Source organism: Parus major, chromosome 2, assembly GCF_001522545.3.
Source record: "Parus major isolate Abel chromosome 2, Parus_major1.1, whole genome shotgun sequence".
Lineage (NCBI taxonomy): Eukaryota > Metazoa > Chordata > Aves > Passeriformes > Paridae > Parus > Parus major.
This window is the reverse complement of record NC_031769.1, coordinates 145769682-145789083: the sequence shown is the minus strand read 5'-3', so window position 1 is coordinate 145789083 and position 19402 is coordinate 145769682. Positions and strand designations below refer to the sequence as shown.

General features: G+C 40.7%; 1 protein-coding gene across 1 annotated transcript in view; it reads left to right on the top strand.

Annotated features, from left to right (window-relative positions):
* COL22A1 (collagen type XXII alpha 1 chain) overlaps positions 1-19402 on the top strand; it is a 227247-nt gene that overhangs the window by 75249 nt on the left and 132596 nt on the right. The window contains exons 5-10 of the mRNA XM_015620160.2: positions 6966-7077; positions 13880-14003; positions 14840-15115; positions 16137-16217; positions 16825-16938; positions 17380-17424. Of these exons, the coding sequence (XP_015475646.1) occupies positions 6966-7077; positions 13880-14003; positions 14840-15115; positions 16137-16217; positions 16825-16938; positions 17380-17424 (752 nt within the window). The remainder of the gene's footprint in view (positions 1-6965; positions 7078-13879; positions 14004-14839; positions 15116-16136; positions 16218-16824; positions 16939-17379; positions 17425-19402) is intronic.

Here is a 19402-nt window from a genome sequence, read left to right as displayed (position 1 = left end):
TCAGCAAGGCCTGAGTACAAGGTCCTTCAGGTGAATCAGAGCAATCTCAAGACCAAATCCAGGCAGAGAATGTATTGATTGCAGCCTTTGAGGAGAAGGACTTGGGAGTGCTGGTGGATGAGAAGCTCAACATGTCTCAGCCATGTCCACCTGCAACTCAAAAAGCCAGTTGTGTCCTGGGCTGCATCCACAGCACTGTGGGCAGCAGGTTGGGGAAGGGGATTCTGCTCCTTGATTCTGTCCTTGTGAGACCCATCTGGAGTGCTGCACCAGCTCTGGGGTGCCCAACATAAGAAGGATATGGAACTGTTGGAAAAACTCCAGAGGAGGCCACAAAGATGCTCAGAGGGCTGGAGCACTTCTGCTGAGAAGACAGGCTGAGAGATCTGGGCATGCTCAGCCAGCAGAAGGAAGGGGGCCAGGGACACCTTCTTGAAACTTTCAATACTGAAAAGGGGCCAAGAAGAAATCTGGAGAGAGATATATTAAAAAATGCTTGTGGTGATCAGGCAGGGGGAAATGGTTTCGAACAGGAAGAAAGTAGGCTTAGATTAGTGGTTGAAGATCCTTTGAGAGGGACACTTCAGTGAGATCTTAAAAATATGCCTAAAATCTGGTACTTTTGACAGGGTTCCTTTTCCTGTGGAGGATGAAATGTCAAGAATAGCAAAAATACTGTTGTAGATAATAGCTGCTATAACAATAACAGAAACACATGCTGAATAAAGTAAATGATCTCTCCTTTGGGATTTGGACACTTCTACTTCAGCCCTGAACTGAGACACATCTTGGCTGTCCAGAAATAGCTGCTTTCAGCATAGAGCACTGTGGAAGACAAGGGTGCCAAATGTTTAGGTACAGAAAGAAAAAAAATTACCTCATCTACACTCTGTCTTGACATAACTGATTGATAGACTTATCTCATTAAATACACCTTGTAACCTTATTTTATGGCATGACAGCATATTTTTTTCCTCTTTTTTTAGAGTATATTATATTTTAGAGTATTAGCACAGAAATTAACTAAGGTAACAAAAACTAGGGCTCCTTACAGTGGCAATAACCTTGCAGATCATACTGGAAGAGTTAAAAGAGACACTGAGGGTGTACAGGCTCTTCCTTGTGGGCACAGAAAATCTGTGAAAACTTTCAAGAGTGCAGAGATGTTGGACAAGTTCCTGCATTTGCTGAAAGACTCCCAGGTGTTACTGTTTTCCATAGGAATTCATACACTGAATACGCTGTGGTGTGCAATAAAGCTCAAGTAAAGTAGCATGTAAAGTGAAAGTAGCATGAGCTATTTTATCACAGGATGTCCAGATTGCTGTTTTCAGAAGTGTCACTGAGCCAGAAGGTGATGACAACTTCCTGACAAATTCATGGCCATTGGTGATACTTCATCAGTGCATTGACAAGGTTGATAATTCAGCTGGGAGTTTGAGCAAGACCAGAGGAAGGAGCATTTCCTGCAAAAGCTGCTTTGTTTGATATTGGTGCTCATGGCTGGCAGTCCACTGTAGTGAATATATTCCAGACACCACACTTGAAGCTGTGATGTCCAGTGCCTTTCCTGACCTCTTTCTCAATCACTTTCCACATTCCTCTCCAGGTTGTTTTCTCACCAAAAACTTTCACAATTAGAAGTAGCCCAGTTGTTTCCCCTGTGAATTTTGGAATCCTTGGGAACACAAAGCAAGAGACTTTTTTTCAGAAAGTTGCTTTGGGTGAAATAAGAAGTCAATGACTCAGTCGTGCTTCAAGACACCTTTCCAAATGTGCTCATTGCTGTGTTTTCTGGCTATTAAAACTTACATTTTTTGCTCTCTGTTTCTGGTCTTCTTGGGTTTTTTTGCCCTGAAAACAGGAGAGTCAAGAAAATCTCAACCTGCACAACATCTTCCACCATGCTGCCAATATCAGATCCTTAATGGACTCAGGCAGAAATACAGCCCATAGTCAGGGCAACCAACCACGGCCCCTTTAGTCAGGTCTTCAGATAATAAACTTGAAACAAACATTGTAGGACCACAGGATGAGTACAGAGCTCTTGGATCACCCTTTGGCCACGCTTTAAGGTTTTGGGTGCACTGTGGACATTTGTCCTGTAAAAGAGAATCTGGCTGCATGTTACAGGTAGATGATGTATAAATTGTCCAGTGCCAAGTTCTGCCATGTTCTCCCTGCAACAGAAAGATGTGGGTGTGTTTTCTGGTTCTGGAAAACAGGCTGCTTCCTGTAAGGGGGTTATAACTCTCAAGTACTGAGACATTTGGCTGATTTGATCAGCAGGGCAGTGCATAAGAAATTACTTTTCAAGCCAAGTATGCTGTCACAAATCTGAGCTTCTCTTTCAGCTCACTGTTTTAATTTTAATATGGACTAGGGTCTGCTGGCTTTCAGGAGATGTAATCATGTTAGAGGGTTTCAGTGGCCCCATATTGTTTTAGAAGCTCTAATGAAGTAAGAGGCTTAAGATCAAAGAGCATCTTATTAAATGCCATGTTTATGGCATTACTGATTAAGCAGTTTATGAGCCAATTGGAAAACCACATCTGCCCTGCTACAGAAAAATCCACCTTTTAAATCAAAGCAGCTGAGAACAGGAAAGTCCTGCCCTTTCACCCTGTGCTTGGGCATGGTGCAAGAGGTAACAGCATCTTTGCTAATTTAGGCAAGTCTGTTCTTTCCCCTTCACTTGTAGACAGGACTGGGAAGTTACATGTGGCATCTCATTTTCCACATGCCACTGACAATATGGACCCATCTTGGTGCTGGGAAAACCAAAGAACAGAGTATTTCTGCTGTAATTCCAGCACAGAAATGCTGTGGGACACATTTAACTCTTTGGGGAAAGATCTCATTGAGCAGTTTTTACTGCAGCGTTAGTGAACAAACACTGCCAGGTGAAATGTCGGTCAGGTGTTGCAGAAATGATCACAGCATTGCTTATTTTTTACATTAATATTGTAATTCAAGACTAAAAAATCCAAATTAAACGTTTAATGCTGTCTCCCTCACAATCTTAGTTCTATTCCTAAAGTCAAGGGAACATAATCCATGCAAAGGACTTCCAGGCACATGAAGTAATTAAAATGATAGTAATAACAGTAGGAATATTAGTACTAACAGTACTAATACTACTAGTAATGGTAATAGTGATGTTAATAATACATTTGCTCGTCCTTCTGCTGGAACAATCTTAGAGGTTCCTTTAATTCACAAATTCATTTGGAGGTTTGACTAGGTGTTTGCTTAACAGTTCCACTTGGGTAATCTGCCTTGAGTACTTTCTCAGCTCAAATAACAACATTTTGGGTGTATTTGTTTGTTTGTTCTTCAGAAGGATTTTGAAAATCATAGCTGGTTAATCAAGCTGAATTTAAAAATTTGCAACCTTTATGCAATTCTGATGGCAAATAAGGCAATGTGAATATAATTTATGTGGGATTTGTTAACATTTTTGTCCTTTTTACATCTGCTTTACTCCCTGCACAAAATGGATAGCATTCCCTGTAAGCAGAATACATCCCAGACAACTTCAGTACTCTAAAAATTCCTGTCTGTCTGAGCTTCCTTTCTGCTGAAAGGAGGAGGCACTCCAGGTAGGGTTCAGCCTGGCTGTTAGATGAGTTGTCTTAACAGCTCCCAGATTTCTCTGCTGACTCACAAGGAAATTGAGGAAACCTGCATCCATCATATGTCTCCTTTTCAGATAGCTAAAATTAGGTGAGATGCATTTAATTCTTGGCAGAGTTCTCAATTTTTTTAGTGTATGGCCTAATGACAAATGTTCTGTAATTCCATTGAAATCTTTCAGCTACTGAAGTTCCCTTACCTTGAAGGGTTTAGTTGTAAATGGAGTATCTGAGAGTGGAGGTTATCTCAGAAGTTGGGCAATATTTAAATTTGGCACAGAATGAATTGATAGTGTGATTAAAATAAAAAAGCTTTTCTTTTGAGTGTGGACTATGACATACCTAAGGACTTAACTTTTCCCTGGATCTACATTACATCTTTCGAAGAGCCATCCTCATTCACCAATTAATTAAAAATAGAGAAATCAATTTTTAATTTGCCAATCCATAGTTTGAATAAAAGAAAATCCTATTATGATTTACTTTTGTGCTTTATCCAATCCTAAATGTAAATGGGATTATGTTGTGAGAGCGTGACTTATTATCATTACACCAAATCCTGTTTGCAAAATACTTTTGATAATTTTGATAGTCATGTTTATTTTTCATGGTGTTATTTAGTCTTTTATAAGTGCATTGTGATAGGAAACTCAAGAAAAAAAGAAGAGATTGATTGAATCTGACTCTTGTTACCACTGCAAAAGCATACCAGTGTGCACAGCTTCAGAGTTGCTCATGATGTGAACGTTCATTGGAGTTGCTTTGGGTCTGAGCTAATGATGGGAAAACTTGGCAGGAACTTCTTGTCAGTTTATCTTGCAGCTGTGCATTTTTAGCAAGGAAGTGTTTCAAGACCTGTGAAGTGAGCAGGATTTCACAGCTTGAGGCCTCTGGTGACTGGACATCAGGATGTCACCTGGGCAGCATTTCAGCCTTCACCATCCACAGCTCCCCTCCTGTGAATGGTGAACAATTTCCTTTCCCAGACAGAGTGGTCCCTTCCTGCCAGCAGCACTCGATTATTCCTCAGTTGCTGTGCTTGGTGTGGGTGAGGGATATGTGCTGTGTGGTGGAGCAGCTGTATGGACAAGTCACTGTTTGTGACAGGCAGGAGGGAGCTCTCATGTTCTGGTGGGGTCTGATTACCCTGATTTATAGCTGCAATCGTGGCTGACTGCAGTGTGTCACAGGGGTGTATCACTGGAGCTGCTGCAGAGGTGATTATGAGGTGCAGCCATGAGGCCCTGGAGCACTTTAACTGCTTTATTTGCCCTCCCAAATGCCCAGTAATAGCTGAAAATAGAGTGGACAAAAAGGAAAAGATGTTGACAGCCAGAAAAGTTACTGTAATACTAAAGGCCTCCACTTGGCACCAGACAGCCATTTCTAACTTTGCAAACAATTAAGATTATATTTCCTCAGAAGCAGCAATTTCTTCAGAAAGAGGTCCAGAAAATGATGGAAGCTTTAAATTTTATTTGCTTTTTGCTATTTTGATTTGCCTAGGTACTGGCCCACACAAGCTTTTGCACTGGTGGGAAAACCCACTATATATATATATAAATATATCATATATAAAATAATTCATATAAATTATATTAATTATTGTATATATACATAAATAATTAATATAAATAATATATGAGAACATATTTACTAATCTAACATGAATAATAATATCATTAGGTTGCTGCCTTTTCCTGTTAAAGCTGATTTTAAGCTCTGCAGTACCTTTCAGCCTGAAAGGTACTGCAGAGGCTGTACCTTTCAGGCTGTACTCAGGAGGACAACTAAGAAATCCAAGAATCTTCAGGCTTAATTTCATCATATAAAAATGTTTATCCTAGAAAAGTTTTAAGAGCTCACTAACTGAACAAAGTTGAAAGAACTGCCATAGTTTAAAAGCAATTTATCCAAATAAGCTACACTTATGTCACAAGGTTTGTGCACTGGAATTACAAAAGCAGGAGTTAATATGTGTAATTGTGCATGTGTGACAGGGAGAATATGTTGGAATAGCCTGAATAAAATTAAACATGTATTCTCTGCTCAGTTTCTCACTGCCTTTTACAGTGCCAGTGCCTCTAACTTCACAGTGTGTTTGGTTCTGGGAGTGGCTGATAGTTTGGATTTGCACCCTGTGGAGACAGTTTGGAGCTAAAAGCAGGATGTTTGATCCACAGAGCTCTGCACCTCCAGGAACTTGATGCCTTTGTGGCACCATTGTACCCCCACTGTCCCTCACAGGGTTTAGCAGCTGGGATTTCATGTCACAAAATCATGTGTTCCTTGTGGCTGGGACCGTGCTGATGCTGGAGCTGTGTAGACTCAGCTGTGGGCTAAGCTTTAAGCTTAAAATTGAGCTAAATCTTTAGCTTAAGATTGAGCTAAAAATACCTTGTTAGAGCAAAGCTTTAGGCAACTGTCTTCCACCAAGATTAACAGCTCATGATAATGATAAGTTGATTGGACTAAGTTGTATTAAAATGATATGAAAAGTGTATGTGGTCAAGTAGTTTTCCTGGACCACTGGAGTGGATACACAGTGGAGGTCCATGAAAAAGATGAGAGGGTGGAACTCCTCTGCTGTGAAGAAATTTTGAAGGAGTTGGGGATGTTCAGTCTGGAGAAACAAAGGTTCCAGGGGGAATTTATCATGGCCTTTCAGTATATGAAAGGGTCATGAAAGAAAGAAAGAGACCTTTTATCAAGGACCATAGTAACAGGACAAGGGTCAACTGTTTTAAACTGAAAGAGGGTAGATTTAGATTGGAGATAAAGAATTAAATTTTTACAGTGAGGGTGGGGAGATAGCCAGGTTGCCCAGAGAAGCTGTGGAAGCCCCATTCCTGGAAGTGTTCAAGAGCAGGCTGGATGGGACCTTGAGATGCCTCATCTAGGGGAAGGTGTCCTTGCCTATGGCAGTGGGGTTGGAAATAGGTGATCTTTGAATGTCCTTTTCCACCCAAAACGTTCTGTATTTTCTCTTATTCTATGAATAAATGTTGCAGTCTGCACCTCTGAATTTTTCTGCATGGGAGTTAATGAATTATGCAGCATTTTTGGGATGTTGTGGCAATGCAAAAATTAGCTACTGATTTCCAGAAAAGTCTGTTCAAACCTATGTGACAGCTTGAATTTAAGCTTGGTTTTGAATTTTTTGGGCTGAGAGGATTAGATCATATCAGAATTCCATTCTGGCTTTTCCCAACAAGAGCAAGGGTCATTTCTGAAGTGCTGTTTGCAGGCTAAGAGATCTGTGTAAGTACAATTAATGGCATGTCCCACTGCCTGATTAATGTATTTTATTTATATTTCTGTAATGGATAGGATTTGATCTGATGGATTCATTCAGCGTGAAGCAGATTTTTGGAATGAAAGAAGATGGGATTCAGAGTGCTTATGTACGGCTTGGAAGCTTTCCTGTTGTTCAGAAAACTGAGTGAGTATTCTGGGTTTTCACTTTATTTTCATCTGAACCTCTGTCTTACATTATTTGGTTCCTTCAGGCAAACTTTGTAGTAGTTATCTGGTACCTACAGGTATATTTCTGCTCTGAGCAGCTGTTTCAGTTCAGCTGGCACAGAATATCCACAATGTGGTCAGGAGTCTCAGCAGTAACTACGGGCTCCATCCTGCCAGAATATGAGTTGTGTTTGCTGTATCTCAGTGATTCTGGGGAGCAGTATCAAGACATTCACAAGAGAACTTAGGCCTACATAAATAGCTTCTAAAGCGAATATTTGGTAGCACTCCCACTGAGATAGAAAATTGCTAAACACAAGAGACCACTTTCTGGTAGGTGCTGTGATCACTTAGCAAATATGGATTCTGGCCTTGGAGAAGAATGAGGTTTTTAATCCTGTGTCAATATGGATTCAGTCCTCAGAGTCTTTTGTGACCCAAGGCTGCCACTTGTGTTGCAGTCTATCACAAGTGTTTCTTTGGGCTGTCACTTGAGCCCTGATAGCATTAGTCTTGAAAAGAGTGAGTGCTTAATTTCACTGAGTAACTTTGAGCCATAGATTTTATTGTCATCATTAACATTTTTGCAGTAAATTTCTCAGTGCTAGTTTGAACTTCAGCTTAAAAAAAAATCAATAATCCTTCTTTTTCCTTCTTATGGATGAGGGCTGTTATTTTTTATTCTGTTTTTAGCTCTTTTTCACAGCTCACTGTATTTTTGAGATTATCCTATGAATTACATTTGCTTGATTTCACAATATTTTTTTTTCATCTTGGAACCAACAGGTTTGATGTGCTCTTTTTCTCTCCCCCTGTTTCTCCATGTCAATACTATATATATCTATATATACACTGAGAGGAAAACTGTTTTCTCTAGAGTCCATAAATGATATCAAGTCTAAGGGTAAATAGAGTCACGATCAGTGATCTGATTCAACACAGCCAGCTAAAGACATCTTAGGTTTGGTATATATATATATAACTGGATGGGAATAAACCATAAACCAGTTTCACTAGGATGGGAAGAAACCTATTTAATTTGTCTCACTGTGATCTCTGGGTTCTGGGTGATACTATGACAAATAGAGCAATTTTTGGAGTATAAACAGAAACTGCCAAGTATGAGCTGATAATCTTCGTATCATACAGCTCAGTCACCACTGCTGCTGTGTCCAGCCTTATTTTCCAAAATTCAGTAGGTAGAAATGGAGTGAATGGAAGTTTGAAGATCTGTGAAGCAAGTGTAATGGTGGGAAATCCAAGAACTGCAGTGTAGACGGGTAAAATTAAGAAGCAGCCAACAACTGAAGGGATCATTCTTTGTAAGAACCTCTGGGAAATCAAAATTTGGTAAAGGGTCTTTAAAAAAGGGTCATGGTAGACTGAAAGTCAGTGGGTACTTGACATCAAAAACCAGCAGGGGAGAAAGGCGTGCTTTTAAGGATTAATCTAATTAATCACTGGAGAAAGTTAGCACAGATCGTAGAGAGTTGTCTATATGAATCCCTGTTTCAAAGTAAGGGGTGAAGAACTTTTTTGTTGTTGTTTCTGTTGTTTTCTCAGAAACACTGAGGAAGTGAAGCCAGACCAACCAGCTACAACAGCTTTCCATCTGCTCAGATTACATCCATTTATTTGTTGTTGCTGTTGCCCTTAAAATAAGCAGAATATTTTATTACCCAGGACAATTAGAAGTAAAACATCCTTAATTAGTAGATTAAAATGAATAAAATTCTTTTTCAATGATTCTGAAACATGGAATTCAAGGAGGAGCCACATTTTCATCCTTTTGTATTGTAACTTCCACACTCCTGTGATTTGGGAATGAACTCAAATGGATATAAAACCATGGAAGGTGTTTGCATATTTGGTTCATTTTAGCATTTGTATGCCAGGACTCTGAGATGCTGCATATAGGGTCATTGCTCACAGAAAATGAAATCTTGTAAAGCTGAGCAAAACAGATAACTGGAATAATAAACCAAACAAAAACATCTGTTGTGGCTCACAGATAACCTCCAGCAATGTTTAGCAACTGCTAGCAACATCTCATAATTAGATACAAAATCATTAACTGAGTAATATATGTAATTCACTTTATTATCTGCTTAAAGGATTTGTATTCTTTTATACCAGCAATAGTACTTTTATGAAGTGCCAGATTAGCTGTCTGGGAAACATGCCTACTCATCTTCTGATCTGTAACCTGCAACTATGAACTTTCTTCCTTTTTGTGGTGAGGCATCCTCTGTGAGCAAACAAACCCAGCAGCCAGAGCTTGGCTTCAGTCAAGGACCTGACAGGACAGGTCAGTGCAGTTCAGTCAGGACCTGATCACTGAGGGACTCACAGGTCTCTGGAGCTGTCTGAGGACTGGCCCCAAAATCTGGCTGGTGGTTTTCCCCACTCCTCATGTAACTGGAGCTGTCCTACTGCTTGTTCATGGCTCCTCAGTGGATCTTGTGGCCAAAACTGTGCTGCAGAGTTCTGTTTTTGGATGCTCAGGCTAGTTTCTCATTAATGGTGTCTTGCCTAATGCCAAGATTTTGTCTCACTCTTGTTCTGTCATCTATCTGCATCTCCTAGTCATGACTCCAGAGCCTTCCTACTGACCACGTCCATCCTCAGTTTTCTCTTGCCTGGTCTGGTTCCAGCCTGACTTGATCATGATCTTGGCTACCACCTCACAGAATTACCTGATGCTTGCCCAAGCTTCTGGCCCTGATCTCTTTGCTCTTTGTATTGGTACAGTGTTGTACCAATACAGAGTGCTGGGTTGTTTAGGGCATGATACCTTGATGTGTTTTTCTGGGGACTGTGTCTCCTGACATCAGCTTTGACTTCAGTCACCTGCCTTAGGTTTCTCCATGAGCTCCTGCCCTGGTCTCATCATTTGTCCCTTTCCAAGAGAAGAAATTGTTCAAAAAGCCCCTGAAAACTCCCACACTGAACATGGAACCTGTTGAAAGCTTCCTTTCTTCTTACTTTTCCCAAACAAATATTTCATATTAAGAAGAGCAGAGACAAAAAAACTTGTTCAGCTTAGAGAAGGGAAGACTCAGTGAGGGATGACCTTGCCCATGTGTATAAATATCTGATGGGGAGGAAGCAAAGAAGACAGAGGCAGAATCATCTTAATCATATTCATTGAAAGGACAAGAAGGAATGGAAACAATTTAAATCAATGAAATCTAAACACAAGCAAAACTTTCTTTAGACAAGATGATCTCAAGAGGTTCCTCACTATTTCTAACAAGGTAAAAGAGATAAAGCATGATGGAGGTGGAATGACTGGAGGCTTTTTTTGTCTCGTAGAGAGTAAAAGCCTGTAGGGAGAGCTGAGAAACACAGAAAAGACTGCAACAAACAGAGGAGAACAAGTTGTTCACATGGCTTCTTATGGAAGAAAAAGTTGTTTTGGGAAAATTAAACAACAGCAAATGAGATTTAGGATGGATTCCTTTTTTTTTTTACAACATGTAGGACAGAGAAAGGAAGAAATTATCTAGAGAGGATGTATGTATTCCATCACTGAGGTTTCTGAAGTAGAAGTGAAAAAGAGATGTGCCAGTGATGTATGAGACACATCCCCCTATAGCCTTTTCCTTTCCTTTTCCTTTTTTCTTGTTTGTTTTTTATTTCTTTTGTCATTCTAAGAGCCTCTCGTGATGTGAAGCATATTTAAATGAACTTTCTCCAGCTTGGTTTTGCAGCTCTTATGGGTTACATTTCAAATTGGCAAGCTTAGCTGTTGTGAAATTGGTCAAATTGCTCAAGTACATAAACTACACTCTTCCTCACCAAATGTAAAAACCCTATTAAATGTTGTTGCATTCAGTATCTGAAATGAGAACTGGTAATATATTTTTTTCCATATTGTTATTATAGATCTAGGATCTCATGCTTATTTCCACAGATGAAAACTCTTATTGCAAGGCAAAGCTTGTGAGAATGTCCCTTTATATTGAAAACCAGCAATGGTTAAAAGAGTTTTCTGCCTTAATATATCTTTTTTCCCTTTTACAAAAGTTGTGATTCACCTGACCTTGTAGTTGAGTTAATTGACTTAAAACTAACCTGCAGCACTGGGGGATTCTTTTGTCTTGGAGTTTTATAAGGGCCTTTTCTGCAATCTATCCTGTTGTCAGAATTATAGACCGAGGAGCTGGCAGAATGCTCCCTGTAGGTACCAGGCATCCAGCAAAGTTCCACAATATCGATCATCAGTTCAATTCAGCCTTGTGTGAAAGAGCAACATAAAACATTTCTGGGGACAGCAACTGCTGCTCTTGGATCCCCATGAAAAGCTGAACTTCTTGATGCAGATAATTTTTAAGTGAGGAAATAAGTTAAAACCACTAAACAAAGTTTTTGTTATTTATGCAGCAATGGAGTTCTGTAAAAGATACAGAGACCAATAACTTCAGAAACAGCTTTTATCACATCTTTAAAGCAATGAGAGTGTCTTCAGATTTGCTTTTGGCATGAAACTTTTCTCTGTTGGGAACTTGCAGCTGGTTCCTCAGCAGCTTTAAAAATCATTTGAGGATGGCAGGTAATGGGTCATTATGGCTTTCTGTCAGTTTAAATCTACCTGATGGGCTGTTTGTCAGCCTTGTGTGATGAGCTGTGGCCAGACTCACTGGGATTTTTAGGTACCTAATTCCCAGTTATTTCTGTGGGTATTAAACATCTGAAAACTCTTTTTGAAGTAATCTTGCATAATGATATTCCTGTTCCCAGCTCCCAGCTGTCCAGAACCATAAAATCATTAAGTCTGGAAAAGCCCTCTAATATCACTGGGTCCAACTGTTGTGCTGCACTTCCATGTTCACCACTAAACCGTGTCCCCAGCTGCCACATCCACACTTTTCTGTGAACATTTCCAGGGAAGGCAAATCCACCACTTCCCTGGGTAGACTGTTCCAATGCTTGACCACCTTTACAGTAAAGAATTTTTTCTTAATATCTAGTTTAAAGGCAACCTTCCTTCCAGATCCTACTTCTATTCACTTCCAGGTGTTTCTTCTGGCCCTTGTGGTATATTTTCTAACTTCCAGGCAACTGGGACCTCCCTGGTTAAAATAACTAGTAGCAAAAAGTGAGGCAGCCTTGTCTGCTCTCCTAAAGGAAGGGTTTCTTAAGGGGGCCAGTGGGAGCTTGGTTCAGTTTTCTTTTGTGTTGGAAGAATCCATGGAGTCTCTGTGTCCCCAGAGGGAAAATTAACTTACAATGGTGCATATCCTGCAGGGGCACTTTCTACAGCAAAAGCCACATTAATGGATAAAACCAGTTTCTTCTGAATTTATAACTTGGCTGAAAAGATAGGAGATTCAATGCACAGATTAAAATATGATTGAATATTTTAGCATTAGGAAAGACTGGATCTCAACCTTTGCTGCAACTGCAAAACAGTATTCTGGAAAGTTTGAGGATGTTTTGCTTTTAATACAATTAAAGGCTTCTAGTTTTATGTGCCTTGGACTATGCCAGTTTCTGCATAGTGATGGATTATGTTAACTATTCATTAGGACAATGTTTCATAGTTTGTTCTTCATTAATTGGTGCCATTATGTTTTGTTTTGTATTGAGTGCTTTTGCCTGACTGCTCAGATGTCCTGAAGCAAAGACATGATATTTATGAAGGTTTATTTGGGAAAGATGATAGGAACAGGTTGGCTGGGGTATGAAGAACAATGTTAAATGTGACTCCTCAGGTGGGAAAAGAGATGGTTTAGAGGCATTACAGGCAAAGTTTGAAAAATCATGGATGGCATAAAAGATAGAAAAAGAATAGGTTCATTGTGTTTTCCCTGATAAGAACCGAGTTAGGCCCCAAACAAAGAAGAGGAGGCTCATTGTGCAATGGGCAGAAGTGGGTAATTCTTTAAGGGATGTTGTGAATGTCATAAGTTTACCTGAGTTCAAGGGGAGGATGCAGAAGTCTATATGAGATAAATCTATAAAAGGTTTTGATATAGAAATCATATTTGTCTCTGAATTATACTTCTGGATTCCAAAGATCCAGAGGTACGAGAGATGTTATTTTTCTGTTCATTTATGTTCTTAGGAATCTAGTAATGGCTAGTAACAAAAATAATAACTGGATTAGTTATCCCTTCTGTTCCGCCCTGCATCCCCATGCTGTGACAGATTTTTATGATGGAGCAGAGTAAAACAGCGTGGGATTTGGTTATTTCATGTGTTTGGTTACATGCAGGGGTTGGGGTCACACTGAGTAAATCTCTGCCTGATACGTCTGCAATGTTCAATTTGAGAAACTTCTGTTATCCAGGGCTGCCAGCTAAGGAACATCTTGCACAGACATGAGCTGTAGTGCCTGTTTTGGGGAATATATTATAATATTTCTTGCTATAATTTGGTGCATTTGGAGAGTTTTGGGTGTTCCTGGCCATTACCAGAAGTCACAGGTCTCCAGTGCATCTGGAGCAGAACAGAATTATTTGCAGGTTTCATGAACAGAAGCATGAAGTGAAAAACAACCTTTTTAACATGATGGATACTCAACTGCAGATTTCCAATGTTTTACCCAATTTGAGAGCTTCACTATTAGAATGATGAAAGGACACCAAAAAGACAGAGTCTGGTGGGCACCAGCTCATATTCATCTTTCTTCAGGCTTCCAAATTAAGCAGAGTTTTTTTAGGAATTATAACGATGCTTTTTAAAAGCATTTCTGGGACATGGAGAGAGTTTTAGAAGTTCTGCTCTTCACTGCTAAGCCAAATACATTGCTCTCTTTTCCCTCCCCATGCCAGGGATGTATTTCCACAAGGTCTGCCTGATGAATATGCCTTTGTAACTACCTTCAAATTCCGGAAGGCTTCCAGGAAGGAAGACTGGTATATCTGGCAGATTATTGACAAGTATGGCATACCACAGGTAAGAGGCTCTTTTGCAGCCAGCTCTTTTGCAGCCTTTTTTTATTTTATTTTTTTGTGGGGGGGTTTGTTTGTTTGGTTTGCTTTAGTTTTTTTCATGAGCAAGTTTTCTTGACTTAACCTCCCATTCCCTTTTCTTGTGAACTGGTAAAAATCCTGGCTCTACCTGCTCCATTCCCTGCTGCTTGCTGGTAACTGCCTGACTTTGGTAAAGCAAGATAGCAATTTGTAAATTAGCTCAAAGTTGTATGTCTTCAAAAACCTATTTTTGCCTGCTCTGTAGCTTGCAGTACAGAGGATGGGGTGCAGGTCTCTGTTCAAAGCACCTGAAATAAAGTGTGGGCAGTGCCACAGTTCAGCAGACTGGTTTCATATGAGGCAGTGAGGTATTTTTCCATATCCCATGGGACAATTGAGGACATGTAATGGGAGTAAAGAGCCTGCTGGGAAGCAGTGAAGGAGTACACAGAATAGAGGGATCCAAAGCAGGTTCAGCTTTAGGGAGGTGCCTTTGGGAGGTGCCCATGGCCTGAGCTACCACCCAGCCATGGCAGCCAGGTGGCCTGTGCTGAAACCATGCCAAGGGTTGTACTCACAGGAGGAGGCTTTAGCTGGCCATGGGTCTACACCAAAGGCTGTGGAGCCCAATTTATTTACCAGCACAAGTGTAGGTTCCCTTTCCATATCTCCCACAAAATTCCATCCTCTCCTCTTTGCTTGGGTTTCTCACCACAGCCTGTGCCATCCCTGGCTCTGGGGTGTCAGTGATGATGAAGAGCAGTCAGGAGGAAGGAGAAGGCTTTGTTCCTCAGCAAAACCCCTTCTGTTTCCTTGCAGGTCTCTATCCGGCTGGATGGAGAGAACAAAGCTGTGGAGTACAACGCTGTTGGGCTCACCAAGGACGCCGTCAGGGTGGTGTTCCGAAACGCACGAGTCACTGACCTGTTCGACCGCAACTGGCACAAAATCGCCCTCAGCATCCAGTCCAAGGCTGTGTCGCTGTACATAGACTGCAAACTGGTGCAGATGCTGCCCATTGAAGACAGGGAAAACATTGACATTCAAGGAAAGACTGTGATTGGCAAACGCTTGTATGACAGTGTCCCCATTGATGTGAGTGCTGCACTTGCTGATTAGAGCTGGGTAAAGGTTCAGCTTTGGGTTTGCAGCCTGTGAATGAGTGGGGTTTTGGGGGTTATGTTGTAATTGACCCTTTCCCTGAGGCAGCATCGCTGAAATGTTGCCAGTGTTACATAGCTAAGACAGATTGTCACCTTATGATGCACAGGACTTGCTGTATTTTTATGTGAGACTGTATCTCCATAGCAGGGATTAAAAATGAGAAATTTATTTCATCTTTCTGCCTAGTCACAGAATGTGCTACAGTTAGAAGCAAAGACAAAATCATACACAAATATTACCAAACTGGGTACTGAACTACACAGTCTTTCTCCATCTGATCTTGGCATTATGAATATTTCCACATGTGATAGAAAGAGATGGGGGAAAAAAGGAAGCTTGTAAACTCAAGAGAGTTGTGATACATTCTCCATTCCATAGATATTAAATGACCCTTAGTACAAATGAACCAAAGTCAGGACACTCAGGCTGATTGGCCAGCAGCAGTCTCACCCTGGTATAATTTATGTGTGATAGTTTGGTACTTCAGACTTTAATAATCTTTCTTAGCTGTGTGAAATGGATGGGACGTGCATATCAAATGTGTTCATAACATTTCTCACACGGGAATAAGTGGTCAGAAGATGCAAGGCACAACAGGAGGAAAACAGACCTTGTGTCTAGATGAAATCCTAGGAAGGATAGATGTGGCCAGGATATGTCTTCTCAGACAGAAATTTGGCCAGAACATGGGGATTAGCATGAAAACCTGCACCAGAATTTGAATAGGCATTTTCAGGGTCTTATTAACTCAGCTCTTGTGGCATGCTGAGACATTGGTCTGTTATTGATAGGGAGAGATAGAGATTGACTCCAGGATCCATAGAACTGCTCTGAAGTTAGCACCATCTGTTTTTTGTTTGTGTTTGCCTACTCTGTTTGTGTCCAAGCAAAAGGACACAGGGTCTTTAATAATTCACTGTGTCTGAGACTGCTGGCTCCCTTTGTCTCCCAGTTTGATCTTCAGCGGATGGTGATTTACTGTGATTCCCGGCACGCCGAGCTGGAGACCTGCTGTGACATTCCCTCTGGACCAGTAAGCTCCTTTATGTCATTTATTCATTTTCACATGAACACTCTTCACTGCAATCTATGACATAAATCAGGGAATATGTGGCAGTGTGGGATTATAATTTTGTTTAATAGGGGTGATTGAAACCTAACTGTGTAATTGGCAGTGTAGCAGCACCAGAGGAGAACCACTGCAGAGGGATGAGTATGAGGAATTTGAAGTTTCCAAGTTCCTCTGTCCTTGTCAAACTGTCAGGGGAAACAAAACCCCAAGTGATGATAGAACAACAGAAATGCTGCATGAAATATTCAACATGTTTCCCACTGGTTTTATTTGGAAACAGCTAAAAACAGTGCCAATTGAAACTTATCTTCCTGTGCCCAACTCTCACTGGAAACTTCCACCCTCCTTTCATTCTTCTCCCTTCAGTCTTGGTTAAAGAGGTTCATTGTTCATTTGCCACATTTTCCCCTATTGCTTGGTGAATGGATTTTGTGGGGTTTCATTCCTCACGAGGTGGCATTTGGCTGTGTGTTACACAGTAATGCCTATGGGATTTGTCTAAAGTGGGTGAAAGGGGAAACTTTCCAGCATCACAAGCTTTATCCTGACCTTGGGTGTTTGGGTGCAGTGCCAGGTCACGGTCCTGACAGAAGCACCTCCCCTGGAAGTGAGGCCCACTGTTGGCAGTGAGCAAGTTGGACATCTCAAGATTTTCAACTGCTCCTGTCCTCCTGGACAAAAGGTGAGTGTTGAGATGAGTGTGTTTCATTTGGGATGTCTATAGAGGGAAAGGAAGTTTCCCCAAGTGTTTTCTCTTTACTTAATTCAGTGATTCTGGTCATGCTGGTAGTCCTGGTAACAACATTGAAAACAAACTGATTATTCTTCCCCAGCTCAGTTATGTGTATCCTTCTTCAAATAAAATAAAACAGATTCTGAAGATAAATGTGGCCACATTGTAAAAAATCTCATGGCTTTTAAAAGCAATGTGCTTGCTTTTTCTGGCTCTGACTGGGACGTCTGAGAAATCCCTGTCACTGCTCCTCAGGGCATGTCAGCTTTATTATCTTCTCTGCTTAAACCTGAAAACATTTTTGTTGTCCTCAGTAGTTGCAAGATCAGGCCTCTTCTTGAATATAAAATGAGAAGATAAGTTTGATTAATCATGCCTTTTTTGTCTTAGGGGGAGAGGGGTCCACTTGGCTTTGAAGGTCCCAAAGGTCAAAAGGTCAGTAATATGTGTTAGTTCATTTGTTTAATAAAAACAGCAACAGCAAAACAATTTCAGAGTAAATTGAGGATTTGAAGATTTTCAGAAATGAGTGTCAATTTAGTATATTATTAAGTTTAGACAGCTTTGGGTAAGCCTGGAACTGCAGAAGTTTTTTGTAATTTTTTATCTTTATTTTACGCTTGCATTTAGGCTTCTCTCTTGCCGCTTTATGTCATTCTTAGAGTAAATGTGTTGCAAAATCCTTTCCTGCAGCTTCTAAACTGGCATTTTTGCAAGTTACTGTTATTCACCAGGTCAAGCACAGCTTCCATGGTAGGTCACCTGGAAAAAGAGGTGCTGCTGCCATGCTGTGCCTTGCTCAGCAGTAATAGACGTGCAAAGTTTAGGTAGCAGCCTTCCAGTCACACTCCAGAAAATTTCTTGCAACTAGGGGTAAAGGATCAGTCACAATTTGTTATCCTCGGTAAGACTGTTTGAGTCATGATGTTAAATAGAGGCCACTTCCCTCAGTGCTCTTCTTCCTAGGTAAAAGGGGAGGAGAGTGGTTGTGATATCTGCTTCAAGTTTCACAGTGGAGCCTTTATATTACCCTGCCTGTTGTGCAAGTCTCTTTGATATACACGTGTGTGCATTCAGCATAAACACATCTTCCTTCTGTGCCTGGGTACAGATAGAGCCATGAGGCAATAGACTCAAAGGGAGCACTTGTACAGGAAGAAAACAGAGTCACAACATTGCTGGAGAGGTGGAAGTTGTTGTTGGTGGTTTCTAGTTTTACTATCTGTGGAAAGATGTTTGGGAAAAAAGGTTGTATTCAAAACTATTTCCATCTGAATCTCTTCTGCAAACTGAGTCACTGAATTTATACCTATTTGATGAATAACCCACCAAAAGTCACTCAGTTATTATGAAAGACTGTGGGAGGGGAAAAGAAAAATCTCTGGGTCTTGGAAGGTCAAACATCTTCAGAGATGTGCTGTCTTTTGGCAAAGCTTGGTTTGCTGTCTGCAGGGAGTTTTGGAGATAAGAATATGCCTTTTGGAGGCTGGGATGAAAGAACATGGGCTCATTACTGCTCAAATGTGCCTGTGCAGGAAAAGGTTTGTTATGCTACCGTGTATAAATAAATAAGAGTTTTCTGTTTTAATCCATGACAGCTTTAATAGTGGTGGGCTATTTTAAGGAATGGCAAAGCCATGACTGTTGTGAGGAGGTTGCAGAAAAGACAATGATGATAATGATAAAAGGGCCCTGCAGCAAGATCCCATTGTCTTGCCCTGCTTTGCCAAGGTCTGTGTGCTGGTGAGGGTATCTCAGTGTGTCACATGGGCCAGTCCTGGGGTGCAGGACACACTGGTGGAATACAGAGGAGTGTGTCTATCAGCACAGCATCAGCAGCTTATCTGGAACACACCCCAAAAGGACTGCCCCACTCCTGCAGGTGACTTTTCCCTGGCTGTAGTGGTTTGAGACTTGTACACAGACAAGGCAGGACTGTGTCAGTTTCAAGGACCTGGGGATGATGCTATTTAAATATGGGATCTGACAACAATTTAGTATAAATGTGATGATTTGAGACAAATTATTTAGCTTCTCTATCTGCTAAATAGTATGAGTAGTAAATTTTTTTCCCAGCTTGCAAAGATGTTGTGATTCAGTAATGTATACCACTCCTGACAGCAGATCTTACATTGCTATTGCCAAGGAGCAGCTTGTCACAGTCCTTGCTCTATGTTCAAGAATGAATTTTAGCTCTCCTCCTCTCCCCCTGAAACTTTACTGAGCTACCCAGGCTAAAATCCTGGCCTTGACAAAGATCTCAATGCTTATTTTCAGCTTCCCAACATTACCACCTGGTATTTATTAAAGAAAGATGAAGCTAATGTGATTCTGAGATTCTCTAAGCTTTCAAAGGCAGGGAGAAACAGGAGAGCTTGCAGATATCAAAAAAGTGAAAAAAATTCTGGGAGAT